Genomic DNA, 21730 nt, shown 5'->3' on the forward strand with positions numbered 1-21730 from the left:
TGAATTTTTGAGTGCGAAATCAGGAAACTTTAATTTTCACTTTTGGCTCGATTTTTCTCTTTATTTGTCAATAAACCTCGTTCAAGGCTTGTGCGTGGGCTGGTGGTTATATTTAAATGGATCAAATTTGGCCTTCAGGGTAAAAGATTTCAGAGTTTCTTAAATGATTTTTTTTATCTATTTGACTATTTTAGTTTCTGAACATTTAAGATTGTTTCTTTGGGCAGGCATTGACCAATTGATCTGGTGGCCAGTCACAGAAGTTCTTATTCTTTCATCCATATCTTTCAATTGTATTTCTACTATTTTTTTGGCTAGAGCTTTTTTGTTCGTGACTTGAATTTTGACTTCTTTCGTTTTGAGCATATACCTCTGTTTTTGATTGTTGATTTCTGTTTTCGCACATTGGACTTTAACACTTGCTTAGTTTGTAATGTATAGTTATTAGGAACTGCTGGTAATATTCATGTTGAACAGGTGATTTTGAGATTTTTTGATCGTATATGAACCCCTACTTATCTAAACTACAGACCCCCGACCTACCTACCTTCACCCCCACACCCACCTACGCCTTGCCCCTACCTCCCATTACCTATCTACTACCCCCACCTAGTTACCTACCCAAGCCCCAGCACCCCCCCCCCCCCTCCCCTCACCATCACCTACCCCTCCCTCACCTACCTCAAGCACCTACCCAAACCCATCGCCTTGCCCCTACCTTCCCTCCCCTATCTAACTACCCCACCTATCTACCCTCCCCCCCACCTAACTACCTACCACCCCCCAACACACACACACTTCCCTCATCTACCTCAAGCACCTACCCAAACCCACTGACTTGCCCCTACCTGACCTCACCTATCTACCTCCCCACCTATCTACTCCCCCGCCTAACTAACTACCCCCTGTTTGCCCCACCCCTCCATTTAGGTATTACAGATGGGTTACTCGAGAGATGCCGGAGACAAAGTTTGTTTTAAGCTTTTTGATAGAAGGAAATTAAGAAACTTTTAAGTTTTGCGATTTTCATTTCACCCCTCCCTCACCACCTACTTTAAGTACCTACCCAAACCCTTGAACTAAAAAATGTGAGTTTTCTAAAGCACTTAAATGTTTTATTGGGCTACTTTTTTGTCTTTTCTCGTGTCTTTTAATATTCTTGTTTCGATAAGTTAAAGTTATATGTTATAATGCACGACGATTCGAGTCGTTTCCGGTATTCTACCGTCTCGCTTAGTCGGCGTTTTGACCTACAGGCGAAAGAGTAAAATCGCCGTGTGGACTACTATTTTCTAAGTGTGAGTTTTTGATTATTCGTTCAGATCAGTGAAGTTTTGGGGCTTTGAAGTGTTTTTTACAGAACGGGGCATTTATATGATTGTTTTTAGTTATTTCAATTGGCCAAGTTTTTTGGTTATTTGTGTTTTTAAAAATAATTTTTTGATGCTCTTTTGAAATATAACCCTCGGAAATTTACACCACATTTTTGTGGAGAGCCTAATAATGCGAATCAAGTTTAAAACGAGCACATTACTTATGTTTTAGTTACTTTTTCCTTTCTTTGTTTTTGATTATACGTATGCTAATACCGTTTTGGCAGTTCTCTGTCCTAATTTTCTCCGTTTTTTTATGTCTTTTGATGCACCATCAGAGATTTCATTTGAGTTTTATTGATATTTTAATCATTTTCGCCGCTAAGTCTTTGAATTGGGTCTTGATTTTGATTTCAATCAATTTTTTGCCTTTTTGACGGAAGAAAATTTTTCATGTGAAATTTTAAATTTTGACTTTTTTTGCAATATATTTCAACGTTTCGAATCTTTGAATTCTGTTTTCACTTTTTTCTTTATATAGAATGTTGGCGATTTGTCTTTCTGATATCTTGAGTGATAAATACTGAAGTGTATTTGTTTTGTTTTGATATTTTGTTCAATCTGATTGCTTTCAAATTTCATGAAGCAGTCTTTTTGTTTCTGTGTTACATTTAGTGTGCTATATTCTCCACATTCTGACATGTATCATTCTAGCATTCTCCTTGCACCTATATTTTGTTGGTTCTGATTTTTCAGTTGTTATTTTTTGGTTTGAGCTTGTCTTAGATTTTTGTCGTTTTGCAATTGATTTCATTTAACGTAATGCAGCACTGAAAATTTGCTGGATGTCCATTTCCAAAAGTTTGACTGACCGTTATTCTGTTTTAATGGTTAATTTAATTTTTACAATTGTCTGAATTCATTTTGTCTATTATATCACCAAAAAGAGAGAAGCATGTCTTTTAAAAAAATTAGTGTTTCCAAAACGGTAAATTTAGTGGTTTTTGAATGCTGGTTTTCAGTATTCTTGAAAAATTTTGTTTAGTTTCTAAGAATATTACAACTTACGCTTTCACAAGCTGTTTTTGGGTACTAAAGTTGATTGCTAGTTCGATCTTTTCGAGAATAGCATCCTTATTTTGCGACAATTGTGAGCCCTGTCATTTTTTTTATCTTATCAGTATTTTGACCTTATTAAAATTATTGGCCACTTTTGAACGTTGACAGGTGTTTTTGATAATGAAATTTTGCGGCATTGCTTTCTCGTGGTGACAGCCTGAAAAGTTTCGCCAGTTTTTCGAATTAAAAACTGATGAACTAAAGAGTTGAAGTTTTAGTAGGAGGGTCTTGGTTTCAGCTGCAATCACGGTTTTTTGTGAAGCTCTGACGCTTCGAGTTGCTTCCGGAATTCTTCCGGCTTCTGCTCTCACTACCGGCATTTGCTTTGGTGACGTCATTTCTCACTCTCCTTAGAGAAAGCTTTTAGGCCAATTGCGTTTATAATAGTCGCTGTCAGCCTCTCAGGGGCTATTATTTAGGCCCTCTACTTTTTTCTACTTTTCTTGTCAAATTGGAGTCGTGAATTTTGTCTCGCTGGAGGAGTAAGAGGAGCAAAAATCGAATAGTTATAAAGCGTGACTTTTATCGACGTGCTTTTTCGAGTGAAGTGGGTGAATTGTGTTTCAACAATTTTTCGGTTTTTCAGAGGGAACTTTTTTCACGTGCTGCAATTTGGCTTGTATTCGCTGTTTTTCGTTTCTTTTTCTTTAAGAATGCGTTTAAAAGACGTGTGTTGTAATAATGCATAGTTTCAATTGTTTAGAGAACTCAAAAGGCAACTAATGGTTTTCCAAGACGCTGACGCTATTCGTCTTCATGAAGCAAATTGATTTTTTTCTTTCTCTTTTTTGTCTTTCGTTGGTTTTTTTTATTTAGTTTCATCAATGATAGGTCTCAACGGCTCTTTTGAGGCATTTTAAAATAATTAATTGATCTGAATTGAAATTAATGGTTTTGGCACTTACTGTTCTCAAAAACATATTAGCGGTTGTTTGTATTTTCATCTCTTGTAGTTTTTTTTGTTCTGTCACTTTGTCTCATGGCCAGCGCTAATTTTGATCAATTTGGAGCTTTTTTTCATATAAAACAATATAAAATACTTTGACACCACTTGTTTCCGAAAATCAGTTAGATTTTGCCCCCTTTTCTCTAATTTTAATTTATGCCACGTAATGTCTTTAATAATAGATGATCCTATTGGCTTACTTATTATGAATATTTGAGTTAATCTATATTTTTATTTGAAAGCTATAGATTTGAGCGACGTCGACACCACCTGTTTTTGTAAATGTTTTTTTGTTGTCCTGACAGTTAATCTCATTAATGATAGGTCTCGTTTGCTCCAACTTCAGGCAGCATAATTGGATCTTAATATTGAGTTTTAGCTAATAAATTAATTGGCTTCTAAACTATTTGCTTTCTACTATTTTTTACGTCATGTCTCATTATCTTTAGACAAAGCTTTCACGTAATTTGCATGATTAATAGCCTTTGTCAGCCTCTCTGTGGCTTTTGTTTAAGCGCTCTTCTTTTTCACAATTCAAAGAGTTTGAACTGTTTTCGTGTGCTTTCTTTTTTCAACGATCTTTTCATTTTTGTTTGCTTTATGTCTATGAGAAGTCAAGTTGGAGTTGTGATTTTAGTCGTGCTGGAGTAGTATGAGGAACGGAAACCGAGCAATTGATCGTGACTTTTCTTAGTCTAAGTGTTTTTACGTGAAGTGAGAGAATTATTTGAACATTTTTGCAATTTTTCAGAGGGAACTTTTTTCACATGCGGAAGTTCGGCTTGTATTTACCGTTTTCCTTTTTTAACGAATACTTTTAAAAGGCATGCGTATGTTTTATTATGCTGGGTTTTTTATTGCTTAAATACCCCTTTAAAGCAACTAATGGTTTTCAAATTCTTTCACGCTATTCGTCGCCATGAAAATGATTTTTTTGGATTTGGCTTTTTGTCGTTCTTTTTGTTGATTTGTTTAGCCTCATCGATGATAGGTTTCAACGGCTCTCTTGAGTGATTTTAAAGTAATCAACTGATCTGATTTAGAATCAATGGTATTAACGACATTGGCAGTCACTGTTTTCAATAAAATATTAGCGGTTTTTTGCATTTTTCCATCTCTTGTTATTTTTGTTCTGCCACTTTGTCTCAATATTCGTAAATGAGAGTGACAGAACAAAAATCGGCTCTCATATGAGTCTCATTTTGATCACTTTGAAGGCTTTTTCATATCAAATAATTTGATCTACTTTGACACCACTGGTTTTTAAATTTTGTCCCTTTTCTCTAATTTTGTGTTCTGCCACTTAATCTCGTTAATAGTTCTAATCGGCTTTCTTATTATGAAAATTTGAATTTATCTATATTTTAATTTGAAAGCTGTAGATTTGAACGACTTTGACACCACCTGTTTTTGAATATGTTTTTCGTTGTCCTGTCGGTTATTAATCTCATTAATGATAGGTCAAGTTTGCTCGAAATTCAGGCAGCATAATTGGATCTATATAATAAGCTAATAAATTTATTGGATTCGACACTTTTATTTCGACCGTTTCTTACGTCATGTCTTACTCCCTTTTAGACAAAGCTTTTAGGTCATTTGCATGATTAATAGCCGCCGTCAGCCTCTCAGTGGCGTTTAAGCGGTCTTCTTTTCTTTCACAATTCTAAGAATTGTTTTTGTATGCTTTCATTTCTTGAGTTTTGTACGGTTTCATATTCGCTTATTTTGAGGAGTTGCCGATTTAGGATTTGTCAATCTTACTGAAGATCATTTGAGGGCAGCGTTACAGAATATTTTTGAATTAACTTACAGCAGAGAGATAAAGTAAAGTCAGTATATGTCACTCTAAATGAAGGTTATTCGAGAGCAGCTAATAGAAACAGCACTCTAGAAACAGCAGCTAATAGAAACAGAGTTATATGATTTTTCTATGAAAATATGACATCGCATCAATTAGTAAAAATTCTTTTTCGTTCTTAGTTTCATTGTCACTGAGACTGCTGGTATACGAAGCTATCTCAGCTATTTTCTGGCAATGTTCCTGCTATATCTCTTCTGTTTCTCTCAGATTTCTTGTCTTATTTGTTAAAGTCTGATGCAAATTTCTTGTTTTGTAGCTTTGTAGTAGAGGCTTTTCAAAAGTTACTTCAGAAAAAAATGAACAATTCCGAACTACAATTTTGCAATTTTTGTTTCTTTTCGGCTCTTAAGTGTGAGAAAAAATATTTGCTTTCAGGTTTTTTAACTTGTGATAGAAGTTGATGGCTTAACAGACAGAAGAAACCAGTATTTTTAAAATTTAGCTTTAACTGTATTTTAATGGTAGGATATTCGAATAAATTTTTTTTGTGTTTTTTGTATTTATTCAAGTTTGGTTTTCTTTCGAGTGCAGTTGGTTTGGCCTCATTGTGGATTGTAGTGTCAATTCTGCTTCTGTGTGTGCTAGTTTTGGTTAACTGAGAGGTCAGTTATTATCTTTCACCATTGTACCTTGGGCTTAATTTCTGCGGGATTTTTCTCTTAATTTCCTTAATTTTTCTCATCCTCAAAATAAATGCGCATTGGTGTATGTCTATTTTGCAGGTGCAATAACAATGAGAAGCAGGCAGTGGCGGCTTTGAGTAGTTTATCCATGTTCAAGTCCAGAGGGGGTCCATATACCCTCTCTAAACCACAATCGACATATGACCCTGCAAATAGACGGGAGCACCCACCACCGGCCTTGACTGATAAAGAGACGGCAGAGAGTTAGATTCATTGTTACTCTTTACTTTTTTTACAATAATTACCATTTAAAAAAGTTATTAATAGCCGGCCCTCATCTTCTCAGCCGGCTATTATAGCGCTCCTAATTACGAAGAGAAGTATTGGAGAAGTCATTTTTAATAGCCGCACAGCGATAGCTGGGGCTATTATTGGCCTTCTCTTGGTTTTTTGCAATTCAAAGAATTTGAATTGTATTGGGGCGCTGCCTTTTTTTAAGATCTGTTCACACATTTTCATAATTTTTGAAGTCAAATTGGAGTAGTGATTTTGGTGACGCCGAAACAGGAAGTGGAGCGAAAAAGCGAGTGGTTTTGAAAAAGCGACTTCCTGTTTCGGCGTCACCAAAATCACTACTCCAATTTGACTTCAAAAATTATGAAAATGTGTGAACAGATCTTAAAAAAAGGCAGCGCCCCAATACAATTCAAAGAATTTGAATTGTATTGGGGCGCTGCCTTTTTTTAAGATCTGTTCACACATTTTCATAATTTTTGAAGTCAAATTGGAGTAGTGATTTTGGTGACGCCGAAACAGGAAGTGGAGCGAAAAAGCGAGTGGTTTTGCGTTGTTTTTTTTGCTCTAAGCTTAAAGTAGAGTGAGAAAACGGTGTTTGAACAAAATTTCGCTTTCTCGCTAGTAGTTTCTTGTTCACATGCGGCAATTTCACTTCTTCGATTTTTTTGATCAGATTTGTTTCTAACTAGTTTTTCCCAATTCATTCATAGTTCATTCTAGGCCTAGTTTTCTATTTCAACCAAATTTTCATTTCTCGCTAATGGATTTTTGTTCGTATGCGGCATTTTGACATTGATTTTCAGGTTTTTTGTTTTTTTATCTGATTTTTCGGAACTGGTTTTCCCAATTCACTCATAGTCCGTCCTAGGTCTAGTTTTTGGTTTAGTCAATGAAAATTCATTGAATTGTACGTGAGGACTTGTCCTGCTATGTTTTTTTTTATTTCGTCGTCGCGATTTTTACGACCATATGACGTCACAACCACTTCAAATTTGCTTTTTGTTCATTCGTTCATGCAATTGCAACTGAATTACGTGCGTGACGTCATTTTTCGCTCTTAGTGGAGCGAGTTTTTTTGTTCATTCGCGTGATTAAATTTTTGGTCACACTTGACTTTCCTCACTCTCAAAAATGACTTCCTCACTTTGAAATTGACTTCTATTTACTTTAATTCAAAGAGATAAGGTCAAATGGTTGTGTGTCACTCTAAATGAAGGTTATTTGAGAGCAGCTAATAGAGGAAGCAAAAACTTATATAGATTTTTCATCAAAATATAACGTATCAGCCTTCAATGAAACCTCATTTTTTTGGTCTGTCTTAATGTATTTTCCAGACTGCAGATCTACGAAGCTATTGCGGCTATTTTCTGGCAATCTGCCTGCTATGTTTTTTTAATCAATTTTGTTGGAGTGAATTTTGGAGCGCGAAATGAAACATCTGAAAAAATTTTGAGTGATTTTGTTGCTGAACAAAATGAAGAGTTAAGCGAAAAGAGAGTGGTTTTTTGTTCATATCGCTGTTTTCTAGAGAGCGAGAAATTGAGGTGTGAAAAAAATCTGTAAGCGAGCGAAATTTTTTGTTCACGTGCGGCATTTTTAAGCAGTTTTTTTTCGATTTTTTTGGTTAAGAGGTTTGGTTATGATTTTCTTATAATTTTAGGCTGGTTTTGGTAGTGGTTTGAAGGTTTCTGGAAATTTATTTGAATTTTATGCTAATTCGGTGGTTTTTTGTGTATTTTGATGATTTTTGGGCTTATTTTTGCGATTTTTTGACTTCTGCTTTGTTTTACTGCCTTAAATGGGCACTGAAAAGACTCCTGCTACTTGAGCAATTTTTAGTTTACAAGTGGCTACAGTTTTGTTGATATAAAGCTCTTTTTTGTTGAGAAATATGACGAAAAATGGCGAAAATTGGAAATATTCTTAATTTTTTGCAGAATTTCTTTAGACAAGTATCTTAGTCTATTATGGTTTGCATTTTGTTGTTGCGAGCATTTGTATATCCTATTGCCTGAAAAGAATTTTTCTTTGAATTTATGTACTTTTGTACTATTATAAAATTTATTAAGTTTTTCCAGTTTTTAGTCAATGTTGTTTGTAAGAGCTATTTTTTTTCACGATTTGGCTTCAATTATTTTTAAAATTTCTCATAAGTGGTTTTAGTAGGTAATAGTTGTGTTGATGAAGTAATTTTGGCAGAAATAGTTATTTCGTGATCTCAAGTTATGACAAAATTTGATCAGATTTTTTATCATATTTTAATAGATTTGATTTTTTAAAATTTTGTATTATCGTTTTGTTTCAAGATAATCCTAAATTAGTGGAAGCACGTTTTTTCTGATGAGTAGTTGGATGGAAGTTAATTCCACTTCGAGTCGTTTCCGGAATTCTTCCGGCTATGTTTTTTTTACTTCGTCGAACAAAAAAAATGTTTCGCTTTACCTCATTTTGCCGCTTTTTCAACATTTTCCGTGAAATCTTTGACTTCTTTAGGCTGGTGCCTCTCTTCTCTCATTCTGCTAAAAGTGATTTTGAACATCAGTTGCTCAGCAAAAGAATTCAAAGTGAACAGTCAGTATAAAAAATTGAAGTCAGAAATAGAAACGGGATAAACACGTGAAGCCCAATTTTAGATGCCCGCTATTTGAACGTCGTTCCTATAAGTCTTAGTCACCATCTCTAATGCTTATTGGTATTGATAGTAGCCCCTGTAGCCTCTCTCTAAGAAACAGAAGTATGTTCAATCGGACTTAAAAAATATTTTGGTACAAAAATCTTTTTTTTTCAATGCCTATTCTTTCAATCCCAATCATGCTTACTGGAATCAACCGCGGCTATTTTCCGGCAATCTGCCGGATATGTTTATCTTTGAAAGGAATACTAAAGGCTGCATGAATTTCATCTCTTTTTGACATATGTTGCATGATTTTTTTGAACGGCTTGATAGGACCTAAAAATTTAGACACCTGTAGGCTTGTAAAGAGGTGGTTCATTGTTTTTATTGGCGTGTTCGACGATGCTGTCACAATAAATTATAAGAATATCAATAATGGCCTGCTCGCAATCTCTTTTCGACACTGCTTGAAGAATTGAGCGTCAATCTAATATTGGTGCCAGGGACGAGCATCCCCGTTTGGCCGCATCGACCTTGACATGACAATGCCCTTCTGTTTCCTGTCGGGGAATGGCATTGTTGTCTTTGATTCTTGAATTTCTTGAGTTTTGTTGGTTCAAAGGGGATTCTTGTTTTCAATTTTATTTCACCATTTATGTTTAGAGGCGTGCACCTTTGTTTAGCTTGTTGTTGGTGATTAATAGCCGCCCTCATCTTCTCAGCCGGCTATTATTGCGCTCGTTTTTTACAATTCAAAGAATTTGAATTGTATTGGGGCGCTGTCTTTTTTTTAAGATCTGTTCACACATTTTCATGATTTTTGAAGTCAAATTGGAGTAGTGATTTTGGTCACGCCGAAACAGGAAGTGGAGCGAAAAAGCGAGTGGTTTTGCGGCGTGCAATTTTTTCACTCTAAATTTAAAGTACAGTGAGAAAACGGGGTTTGAACAAAAATTCGCTTTCTCGCTAGTGGTTTTTTGTTCACATGCGGCAATTTCACTTTGATTTTTACAATTTTTTCAATTTTTTGGATCGGATTTTTTTCTAAATGGTTTTCCCAATCCATTCATAGTCCGTTCTTGGTCTAGTTTTTTGTTTGAATTAAATTTTTATTTCTCGCTAGTGGTTTTTTTTGTTCACATGCGGCATTTTGACATTGATTTTCTGACATTTTTCTTATTTTTTTATCTGATTTTTCAAAATTGTTTTCTCAATTCACTCATAGTCCATTCGAGGTCTAGTTTTTCTGTTTAGTCAATGAAAATTCTTTGAATTGTACGTCAGGACTTGTCCTGCTATGTTTTTTTTTTACTTCGTCAAACTTTTTTTCGCTTTTCCATTTTGCCGCTTTTTCGACATTTTGCGTGAAATCATTTTGACTTCTCTAGGCTAGTTTCTCTCTTCTCTCATTCTGCTAAAAGTGAATTTGAACATCAGTTGCTAAGCAAAGCAATTCAAAATGAACAGAGTCGGTATAAAAAATTGAAGTCAGAAATAGAAACGGGGTAAACCCATAAAGCCCAATTTTAGATGCCCGCTATTTGAACGTCGTTCCTATAAGTCTTAGTTACCACCTCTAATGCTTATTGGTGTTGATAGTAGCCCCTGTAGCCGCTCTCTAAGAAACAGAAGTATGTTCAACTACGAAATGCCATCAAAATAAATCGGACTTAAAAAATATTTTTGTACAAATTTTTTTTTTCAATATATTCGTTCAATCCCAATCATGCTTATTGGAATCAACGGCGGCTATTTTCCGGCAATCTACCGGGTATGTTTATAATTCAAATTTGTAAACGAAATCAAGGTTACAGCATCTAGGTGGGTTAAATATGCTTGAAAATTATCACATCGATAACATTCTCGGGGGCTACCTAACCTTCTGGTGGTTGTTTTGGGAAAAGATTTGCAAGTTTTACAGCTGGCCGAGTTAAAAAAACCTAAAGCAGTTTTTACTTCAAGGCCTAGCAGTTTTTTGGGACCGGTGAACGTCCTTGTCACACGTGCCAGGGACTGTATTCCTCTTGGAGTCCACTCGTCCAAAACCCAAACGACGTCATTTACTTCCAACTCAGTTTCAGGCTTTGTCCACTTCTTCTTATTGTTCAGTGTTGGAATGTACTCTTAGAAGTCTTCCAGATTGCTTCGAGTGGTTGTCGCACTTGGCTGCACGTCTTCGTCTGGAGTGTGGAATTCTCCTTGAAGATACACGCTGCGACATTGGGAAACACTCTACCGATCAAAAAGTGTTTGGGTGTGATTGGGTCTTCGTCCTCGATATCACTTCTAACGTGTGTTAGTGGTCTCGCGTTGACAAGACTCTTGGTTTCGATAACAATGGTCGAGAAGATGTCGCACGTCATCTTCGCAGATCCCCGATTCAAGAGAAGAGCTCGTTCTGCGATCTGTACGAGCCTCCCACAACCCACCGAAGTGAGTTGCAGAATGAGGGTTTAGACACCATTCAACTGACCCGTTCAAAAGTTTCTGTCTAATGAACTCATGAAAAAGCTTGTCTTCGCATCTGTTTTCTGACTCCGAGAAAGTTGCTACCGTTGTCACTGAGGAAGAGTCAATGTTGTCCACCTCTGACGATAAATGTTCGGGTGGCTGTCATGCAAGTGTTTGTGGTTAAGCTTTCTGTCACTTTCAAGTGCACAGCTCATGTGACCAGACAATGGAAGAGACAGATATGGGCTTTTTCTTCTTTGTACTTTTTCTTCTAGTTACTTATGTTTGATTAAACTCCATATCAGCGAACTTTTGTTTTGATGCGTTATGTTTTTTGAATAGTGTCACTGATTTTATTGCAGAAGTTAAGTGTTTGTGACATCATTTGCTGCTCCAGTGAGTTTTTTAATGAGTTTACTGTTAACTACTCTTTCATTAAACTGCAAATTTTTGGTAAATTTATCGAAGTTTATCTAGTTGATATGTAGTTTCATCTGGTTGTATTTTGCTTTGTTTTACTTGGATATTAATTTTTTTGACTAGTGTGGTAGTTTCTCTGACTTGTGAAAAGGTTTCGTCTTGTTGTGAATTGGTTTCATTTAATTGTTATTGAATTTTATCATTAGCAAGTCTAAAAATTTTGCCGATAGTATTATTTTATATACCTGTCTTGACATTAGATTAAAATAAATTTTCATCACAATGCAGTCTCTTAAAAACATCTTTAATGTTAGCAAGAATAAGTAAGTTTTTGATGATGTTGATTACTCATATGAATTCTGTCATTATCTTCTAAGAATAGTTGGTGAGCTTTGCTTAGCGCTAGTGTGTTTGTTTTTTATCCCCGATTGGCCGCATCGACCTTTACATGACAATGCCCTTCTTTTTCCGGTCGGGGATTGGCGTTGTCTTTGATTCTTGAATTTCTGAGTTTTGTTGATTCAAAGGGGATTCTTGTTTTCAATTTCTTCTTCAGGATTTCTTATGTCTAGACGCGTGCACATTTGTTTAGCTTGCTTTTGGTGATTATAATTCAAATTTGTATAAGAAATCAAGGTTACAGCATCTAGGCGGATCAAATATGCTTGATTTATCACATCGGTAATTTTCTCGAGGCCTACCTAACCTTCCGGGGGGTTTTTTGGGAAAACATGTGCAAGTTTAGCAACTGGCCGAGTTGAAGAACCTAAAGCAGTTTTTACTTCACAAGACCTAACAATTTTGTTGGGGCCGGTGAAATTCCTTGTCACGCGTCCCAGGGGCGGCATTCCTCTTGGAGTCCACTCGTCCAACACCCAAACGACGTCATTTACTTCCAACTCGGTTTCAGTTTTTGTGCACTGCTTCCTATTGTTCAGTGTTGGAATGTACTCTTAGAAGTCTTTTCCTGATTGCTTCGAGTCGTTGTCGCACTCGGGTCCACGTCTTTGTCTGGAATGTGGGATTCTCTTTGAAGACACACGCTGGGACATTGGGAAAAGCTCTACTGATCGAAAAGTGCTTGGGTGTGAGTGGGTCTTCGTCCTCGATATCACTTCTAACGTGTGTTAGTGGTCTTGCGTTGACAAGACTCTCGGTTTCGATAACAATGGTCGAGAAGATGTCGCACGTCAACATCGCAGATCCCCGAATCAAGAGAAGAGCTCGTTTTCCGATCTGTACGAGCCTCCCACAACCCACCGAAGTGAGCAGCAGAATGGGGGTTTAGACACCATTCAACTGACCCGTTCAGGAGTTTCTGTCTGTCTAGTGAACTCATGAACAAGCTTGACTTTGTATGTTTTCTGACTCCGAAAAAGTTGCTACCGTTGTCACTGAGGAAGAGTCGATGTTGTCCACGTCTGGCGATAAATCTTCGGGTGGCTGTCATGCAAGTTTTTATCGTTAAGCTTTCTGTCACTTCCAAGTGCACAGCTCATGTGACTGGACAATGGAAGAGACAGATATGGGTTTTTTCTTCTTTGTACTTTTTCTTCTTTTTCTAGTTACTTCCGTTTGATTAAACTCAATATCAGCGAACTCTTGTTTTGATGTGTTATGTTTTTTTAATAGTGTCACTGATTTTATTGCAGAAGTTAAGTGTTTGTGACATCATTTGCTGCTCCAGCAAGTTTTTTAATTTTATTGTTAACTACTATTTCATTAAACTGCAAATTTTTGGTAACTTTATCGAAGTTTATCTAGTTGATATGTAGTTTCATCTGGTTGTATTTTGCTTTGTTTTACTTGGATATTAATTTTTTTGACTAGTGTGGTAGTTTCTCTGACTTGTGAAAAGGTTTCGTCTTGTTGTGAATTGGTTTCATTTAATTGTTATTGAATTTTATCATTAGCAAGTCTAAAAATTTTGCCGATAGTATTATTTTATATACCTGTCTTGACATTAGATTAAAATAAATTTTCATCACAATGCAGTCTCTTAAAAACATCTTTAATGTTAGCAAGAATAAGTAAGTTTTTGATGATGTTGATTACTCATATGAATTCTGTCATTATCTTCTAAGAATAGTTGGTGAGCTTTGCTTAGCGCTAGTGTGTTTGTTGTTTATCCCCGATTGGCCGCATCGACCTTTACATGACAATGCCCTTCTTTTTCCGGTCGGGGATTGGCGTTGTCTTTGATTCTTGAATTTCTGAGTTTTGTTGATTCAAAGGGGATTCTTGTTTTCAATTTCTTCTTCAGCATTTCTTATGTCTAGACGCGTGCACATTTGTTTAGCTTGCTTTTGGTGATTATAATTCAAATTTGTATAAGAAATCAAGGTTACAGCATCTAGGCGGATCAAATATGCTTGATTTATCACATCGGTAATTTTCTCGAGGCCTACCTAACCTTCCGGGGGCTTTTTTGGGAAAACATGTGCAAGTTTAGCAACTGGCCGAGTTGAAGAACCTAAAGCAGTTTTAACTTCACAAGACCTAACAATTTTGTTGGGGCCGGTGAAATTCCTTGTCACGCGTCCCAGGGGCGGCATTCCTCTTGGAGTCCACTCGTCCAACACCCAAACGACGTCATTTACTTCCAACTCGGTTTCAGTATTTGTGCACTGCTTCCTATTGTTCAGTGTTGTAATGTACTCTTAGAAGTCTTTTCCTGATTGCTTCGAATCGTTGTCGCACTCGGGTCCACGTCTTTGTCTGGAATGTGGGATTCTCTTTGAAGACACACGCTGGGACTTTGGGAAAAGCTCTACTGATCGAAAAGTGCTTGGGTGTGAGTGGGTCTTCGTCCTCGATATCACTTCTAACGTGTGTTAGTGGTCTTGCGTTGACAAGACTCTCGGTTTCGATAACAATGGTCGAGAAGATGTCGCACGTCAACATCGCAGATCCCCGAATCAAGAGAAGAGCTCGTTTTCCGATCTGTACGAGCCTCCCACAACCCACCGAAGTGAGCAGCAGAATGGGGGTTTAGACACCATTCAACTGACCCGTTCAGGAGTTTCTGTCTGTCTAGTGAACTCATGAACAAGCTTGACTTTGTATGTTTTCTGACTCCGAAAAAGTTGCTACCGTTGTCACTGAGGAAGAGTCGATGTTGTCCACGTCTGGCGATAAATCTTCGGGTGGCTGTCATGCAAGTTTTTATCGTTAAGCTTTCTGTCACTTCCAAGTGCACAGCTCATGTGACTGGACAATGGAAGAGACAGATATGGGTTTTTTCTTCTTTGTACTTTTTCTTCTTTTTCTAGTTACTTCCGTTTGATTAAACTCAATATCAGCGAACTCTTGTTTTGATGTGTTATGTTTTTTTAATAGTGTCACTGATTTTATTGCAGAAGTTAAGTGTTTGTGACATCATTTGCTGCTCCAGCAAGTTCTTTAATTTTATTGTTAACTACTATTTCATTAAACTGCAAATTTTTGGTAATTTTATCGAAGTTTATCTAGTTGGTATGTAGTTTCATCTAGTTGTATTTTGCTTTGTTTTACTTGTGTGGTAGTTTCTCTAACTTGTGAAAAGGTTTCATCTAGTTGTGAATTGGCTTCACTTAATTATTATTGAAGTTTATCATGAGCAAGTCTAACAATTTCGCCGACAGTTTTATTTAATATATCTATCTTGACATTAGATTCAAATAAATTTTCATCACAATGCTCTCTATCAAAAACATTTCCAATGTTAGCAAGAATATTTAAGTTTTTGATAATGTTGATTACTCATATCAATTCTGTCATTATCTTCTAAGAATAGTAGGTGAGCTTTGCTTAGCGCTAGTGTATTTGTTTTTTATTGTTGTTGTTGCTTACCTTTATTGGGTGTTTCTTTTCATTCCTATTTACATTAGGAAATAAATTCAGTGATTCTAATTCTTTATCGTTAGTTTCAAAGTTATGTTTGGATTTGAGTAACTCTTGCTAATAATATTTACCTTCTGTTTTTAATAGCCGCACAGCGATAGCTGGGGCTATTATTGGCCTTCTCTTCGTTTTTTACAATTCAAAGAATTTGAATTGTATTGGGGCGCTGTCTTTTATTTCAAGATCTGTTCATACATTTTCATGATTTTTGAAGTCAAATTTGAGTAGTGATTTTGGTCACCCCGAAACAGGGAATGGAGCAAAAAAGCGAGTGGTTTGGCGGCGTCAAATTGTTCGCTCTAATTAAAAATAGAGTGTGAAAACGGTGTTTGAACAAAATTTCGCTTTCTCGCTAGTGTTTTTTTGTTCACATGCGGCAATTTCCAGTTTGATTTTTACAGTTTTGATTTTTTTGATCGGATTTTTTTAAATGGTTTTCCCAATCCATTCCGAGTTCATCCTAGGCCTAGTTCATTTGATTCTAACAAATAACTTAGAAGTTTTTTGTTAGAATCAAATTTACATTTTTCGCTAGTGGTTTTTTGTTCTCGCTAGCGGCATTTTGTTGACATTGATTTTCTGTTTTTTTATCTGATTTTTTTAAAATTGGTTTTTTCAATTCATTCATAGTCCGTTCTAGGTCTAGTTTTTTGTTTAGTCAATGAAAATCCTTTGAATTGTACGTCAGGACTTGTCCTGTTATGTTTTTTTATTTCGTCGCTATTTTTGTTACGACCATATGACGTCACAGCCACATCAAATCTGCTTTTTGTTCATTCGTTCATGCAGTTTCAACTAGAATGCGTGCGTGATGTCATTTTTCGCTCTCAGTGGAGCGAGTTTTTTTGTTCATTCGCGTGATTAAATTTTTGGTCACACTTGACTCACCTCACTCTCAAAAGACTTCCTCACTATGAAGTTGACTTTTATTTACTTCAATTCAAAGAGATAAGGTCAAATGGGTGTGTGTCACTCTAAGTGAAGGTTATTTGAGAGCAGCTAATAGAGGCAGCAAAAACTTACAGATTTTTAATCAAAGTATAACATATCATCCTTCAATGAAAAGACGATTTTTTTTGGTCTGTCTTTTTACTGTTTTTTGAGATTGCAGATCTACGAAGCTATTGCGGCTATATTCTGGCAATTTGCCAGCTATGTTTTCTCCTTAATATCTTGATGTATTTGCTTATAAAACTTTAATAGTTTTAAATAATTCTCTCTTCCAATTAGAAGTGTAACCTTTTGAAAAGTTATTACGTTTATCAGCGTTTCTTACATAATCACCAACTTTTGGCCTGGTTTTAGAATTCTTAAAAACAAACATAATTTCTGTTTTCTTTTTCTACTTTGTGTAATTGTATTGTTGTTTCTATTATTTTCATATTTTAGCTGAAGCAGCTTAAATTTAAGCAACCATGAATACCGTTAAAACTGAACTTCTTTGCGTCTCGAAGGAACATGAAAATTTTGATCCAATAGTTTTTCGGGGACAAGAAATTAAACCACAAAGTCACTGCAGATACTTGGGTATAATAATTGATTCTAAACTAAATTTTCATGTACAACTAACTCAACAAAGTCCTATCAAATATTGGCACAGCGATTAGATCCATATACCTTTTACGTTATCAGTTACCTCTGGAAGCACGATTGATGCTATTCAAATCCCTAGTCCTTTCTCATTTAACATTCAGTGCTCTATTTTTTCAGAACTTGAATTTCTCTGCAATGCAGCGAATTAATCGACAAATCAATTGGGGTATTAAAGTTTGCTATATGAGAAAAAAGTTTGAGAGATCTACAGATCTCGTATAAAAATCTGACATTTTGCCTGTAGAACTTTTAATAAGCCAGATGAGTGTTTCAAAACTTAGGAATGATATTTCATTATTGAAAGCACACGGCACTGAGAGTTTTTGTCTAAGTGGTAATGTCTTAGTAAGAAAAAACAACAGAACTGAACAGCTAATTCTCTTAAGGTCGAGCAGTCGATCAATACAAAAAAGAAGCATCCAAAAGTGGAATAAACTTCCGCGTGATGTCCGGACTATCAGATCAAAATCAAAGTTTAAACGCATGTTAAAACAGCATCTGCTCCAACAATTCAAACTTGTACCGTTGGAAAGGAACGTTGGTGGCTTCAAAAGTTATTTTTACCTTTAGAAAACGGAACCACAAATTTTGATTTTTAACATTGTACTGATTTTGTTTATATAATTTTAAACTTGTAATATTTAACCCCTGGGTTATATTTTCAATTTACTTGTTTAAAAAAAATTTATCCGTTGAAATAAGAGACTTAGATGGAACTGAAAACTGAAATTATAAGTTTTCTCAAAATGCTCTCGTTAACGAGATGAGTTTTCCACTCTTACATAACTTTTCATTTGCATAACACGTAACATTAAGCAAATAAAATATGTTTGTAATGGTTTTACTTATTGTGCAGTTTCATTCATTACTTGGGTGCACCATGAGTTTGTAATGGTTTCACTTATGCATTATTGGGCGTTTTTGTGTGTTATAATGGGTTGAAAATAGCTATTTTGAATAGTTTTTACAGTAGTGTATAAAAAAACTACCCAGTCACCTTTTCTGCAATTTGTTGGCAGTGGTTGCTGGAAAGCACTTTTTATACACTACTAGTGTTAGAACCTAAGTAAAAAGTATATCATTGACATTTCAGTTGTATCTCGTTTGCACATTGGCTACGGGGGATACTTCAGCAAGACTAACTTGGAAGAAATTGCTAAAAAACACAGCTACGATATGAATGAGACGAAGAAAGAACTCAACAAGATCAAGGACTCAACCAGTAAAGTCAACACTACTAAGCGCAGCACTGACCAGGCAATGTTCCCAGCTTCTAACTTAAGTGTGACGCGTGACTATTACATGGGAGACAGTAGCGCAATTGGAAGTTGGTCATCCTCGCTCTTGACGCATACAAGTACATCATTGCCACCTGATGTAAATATTCCCAGAGCTGTGGGTGGCACAGCGGCCACTGCTCAAGTGGGCAGCGCCAATCGAGCACATCTCAAGATAACTCCACCGAAAAATAGCATTGCTACTGGGAGGAGGGTTATCCAGTCGAATGCTGACTTGCGTTCAGATACGGATGGGAAGCGAAACGAGCAACTCAGCGTCACAGCGTTTGGTTCTGGCTTGAGAAATCGTTCGAATTCGGAGTAAGAATAGTCGTTTTCTAAACACTTCATAATTACATGACATGTGCTATTGAAAAGACGTCTGAATACGGCTGTAATTTTGATTCTCGTCTTCTTATAGCTGCGAAGCTGTAAGCTCAGCGTAGCTATATTGCGGTTTTTCATGTTTTCTATGAATCGAATAGCAGTATTGGTTTTTTTGAGGTTTTTTTAAACGGGAAGTACTGTGTTCAGACAGCATTTTGACCTACAAATGAAAGTTGGTAAAATTGTTGCGTGAACCTATTTTTGCTGCGAGGGATATTTGGCTCATTTTTGCGTGTAGTTAGGTTTAAAAATTGTTTTGAGGGAGGCTGCATTGCAATATATAAAGTGTTTTTGAGAGCGCAATAATGCGGTTTAAGGGCAAAATCAGCTCATATTTCTTGGGATCTTTATGGTTTTTTTTGTTATCAGTGTATATGGTAACTTTTACTGTATTAGGCACTAGGCGTTGAATTTCTCAGTTTATCAAGATAGGTGTATTTCTTTTTATAAATATGCGCATGTACGAAACCGATTTCGGCTTCGTGTCCAATTTCTCTGAACTTTTTTTTAAATTTTAGTTTCATTTATCAGAATGAGCCTTTCTGTGGACCGCAAGGGGTTTAGGTTTCGTGTTTAATAGCACCCGTCAGCCTCTCAACAGCAATTATTTAGGTGCTCTCCTTTTTTTAATTTGCTTTACCTTTCGATCACGTTTTTCACTTTCACGTTTGACTTCTGACTTACCTCACTTACTGTTTTAACTGAATGGTTTTTAATCCATTCACTTAATGAATTACGCAATGTAGAGAATATTATCAATATCAATAAAGCAAAATCAAAAGAGACGGAATAAATCGATAAAGCCCGGTCATTAAGTCATAGTGCATTAGGTTATCAAAGTTCATTAGCGCGTGTTCTAGCTGACATTGTTATTAAGTTTGTTAGCTTTCAGTTTAGAAGCTGAAGTAATTATAGTTTCAGTATATATTTTTAAGTATAGTTCTAGAATCTTACTGAAACTGCATGCCAAATTAGGACTTTTTTTGACACTGAAAAAAAATAGAAAAAAAATTCGGTCAATTTATCTCTTTTTATTTTCCTGTTTAAATCCCGATGTGCATCAAGCACGTCAACGGCTTCTATTTTCCGACCATCTGCTGGCTATGTTATCGATAATCAAATGATTTTCGGCGTCGAGTGTTTCGATTTCATTCTGGCAATTTTTTTTCATTATTAGCAAAATATTTCCTTTTTGTTTCCTTTCTTTTTTTTCAGTTTTTTTTGTTTGCAGTTAATTTATTGATTTCAATTCAGTTCTGAGATTTTCAAGGTGTTATTATAAACGTTTTCACTAAACTTTACGACTGAAAGTACGTATTTATTCTGAAAAATTTCTTAGGGCTGGATTTTGGTCATGTATGATTTGATGTTTTTTAAAGTTTTTAGTCTGTTTCATTTTTCCTGAAAATACTGAGTTAGAAATAAAACAAAAAGATTTTTTTAAAGAGGACTAACGTAATTGCCAAAACCGAACATTTCGTTTACCTAAAGTTTAGTATTCATTTCTTGAAATATATAAGTCTTGCCCAATGTATCTGCTTTCCCAATGTATTTTTTTGGGTAGAAGAGTTCCCAGTTAACTGATAATGTTAAATGGCGTGTTGGCAAATTGGAGTAGAGCTGTGTTGGAGGGGTCTTTGATTTGTAGATGTGTTGGCATGGCAGACTGAATTGTGTTTCAGGTACATTGGATCCAGTCGGGCGAGGGGGCCTGATTCATCATTGCTGTGAGTAAAACCAATTCACTCTATGACAAATGGGTGCTACTCTTTCCTTGTCAAAACTGTGTTACAGTACTTGTGGTAATAATTGTATAATCCTGCTCGTGGCAAAAATATGCAGCAGCCCAATTTTTCTAAGGTTCCGCTTAGTTCTCGTTGGAAATAATGGTCTAAGAAGCTATTGCAGCTATTTTCTGGCAATCTACCTAATAGGTTTCTTTATCACATCTCTTATATTAGAACTATCTATAGAGTATATTAGAACTAGGATATAGCTCCCAAACCGTAGAAGGGACTATTGGCCACAGTCGTGTATCGCTTTGATTATAGATAGAAGCCAATAATTGTAGCATCTTCACTTGGTATGTAGCGTTGTATCTCATCTTTGAGATTTAGTTTAAGACCAGCTAGCTTAATAGGATAACAATGCAACACGGAATAAGAGCATCATGATAGGCACTTGCTACAGAAATCAATTTATGCTGAAAATTAATGCAAGTTGTAGCACGTCTGGTCTAAAATTACGTGTTAGCAGTGAGGATTTGACAGTATGGGTTGATATCCATACAGCTGAATGTTTGCATAGTGATTTTGTAAGCTCCATTGTAAAAGAGATCAGGGTCTTTAAAAATGTGACTTTAGTGGCAACATGCGCATAAGTGTACTGGGGCCGAGGAGAGGAGCGTCAGTGGGGGGAGGAGAGAGGGAAGGGGCATCAATCATGTCTCCATCAGCAGTGGGAAGGTGCAGTGGACTGGCGAGAGGCCCTACATGTGTGGTGCAGGGATCAAACGCATCCTTATTGTGTAAATAAATTTAAGGCTGAATCTACTTAGCAAACACCTACCAGAGAAACATCTCCACTATCTGTCTGACAGCCTTTGAAACTATTTTAAAACTTGCAATATAACAATTCTTTAAAAAATTTTAATGTTTTTTATTCAAATTTATTTAATAATTGAAACATGAAGAGATATTGCTTTATTAGCGTTTTAACACAACTGCTTAGCCACTTTGTTTGATGTCAGAAAATGGAATTTGGAAGAAGCGCCTCTACTCTATAAATAGCCGCGTCTGCGCCAATTTATTTAGACTGATGAAGTAAATCGATTCTCCACAATTGAATTAAACATTGTGGGTCAACTGAAAATGCAACACAAAAATAAATTGTCTCTGAGATCATCCTGAGTGCAAAAATCGTGCTGATATAACAGCCAGCAAAATTT

At 36.0% G+C, this 21730-nt stretch overlaps 1 protein-coding gene across 2 annotated transcripts in view; it reads left to right on the forward strand.

Annotated features, from left to right (window-relative positions):
* LOC142339396 (uncharacterized) overlaps positions 1 to 21491 on the forward strand; it is a 503522-nt gene extending 482031 nt beyond the window's left edge. For both annotated transcript variants that reach the window (XM_075389411.1, XM_075389412.1), the window contains exons 5-8: positions 5962 to 6125; positions 18213 to 18717; positions 20466 to 20510; positions 21147 to 21491. In XM_075389411.1, the coding sequence (XP_075245526.1) occupies positions 5962 to 6125; positions 18213 to 18717; positions 20466 to 20510; positions 21147 to 21318 (886 nt within the window). In that variant the 3' untranslated portion in view covers positions 21319 to 21491. The remainder of the gene's footprint in view (positions 1 to 5961; positions 6126 to 18212; positions 18718 to 20465; positions 20511 to 21146) is intronic.
* The last annotated feature ends 239 nt before the right edge of the window (positions 21492 to 21730 follow it).

The sequence above is a fragment of the Convolutriloba macropyga genome, chromosome 5 (assembly GCF_964194025.1).
Source record: "Convolutriloba macropyga chromosome 5, txConMacr16.3, whole genome shotgun sequence".
Lineage (NCBI taxonomy): Eukaryota > Metazoa > Xenacoelomorpha > Acoela > Convolutidae > Convolutriloba > Convolutriloba macropyga.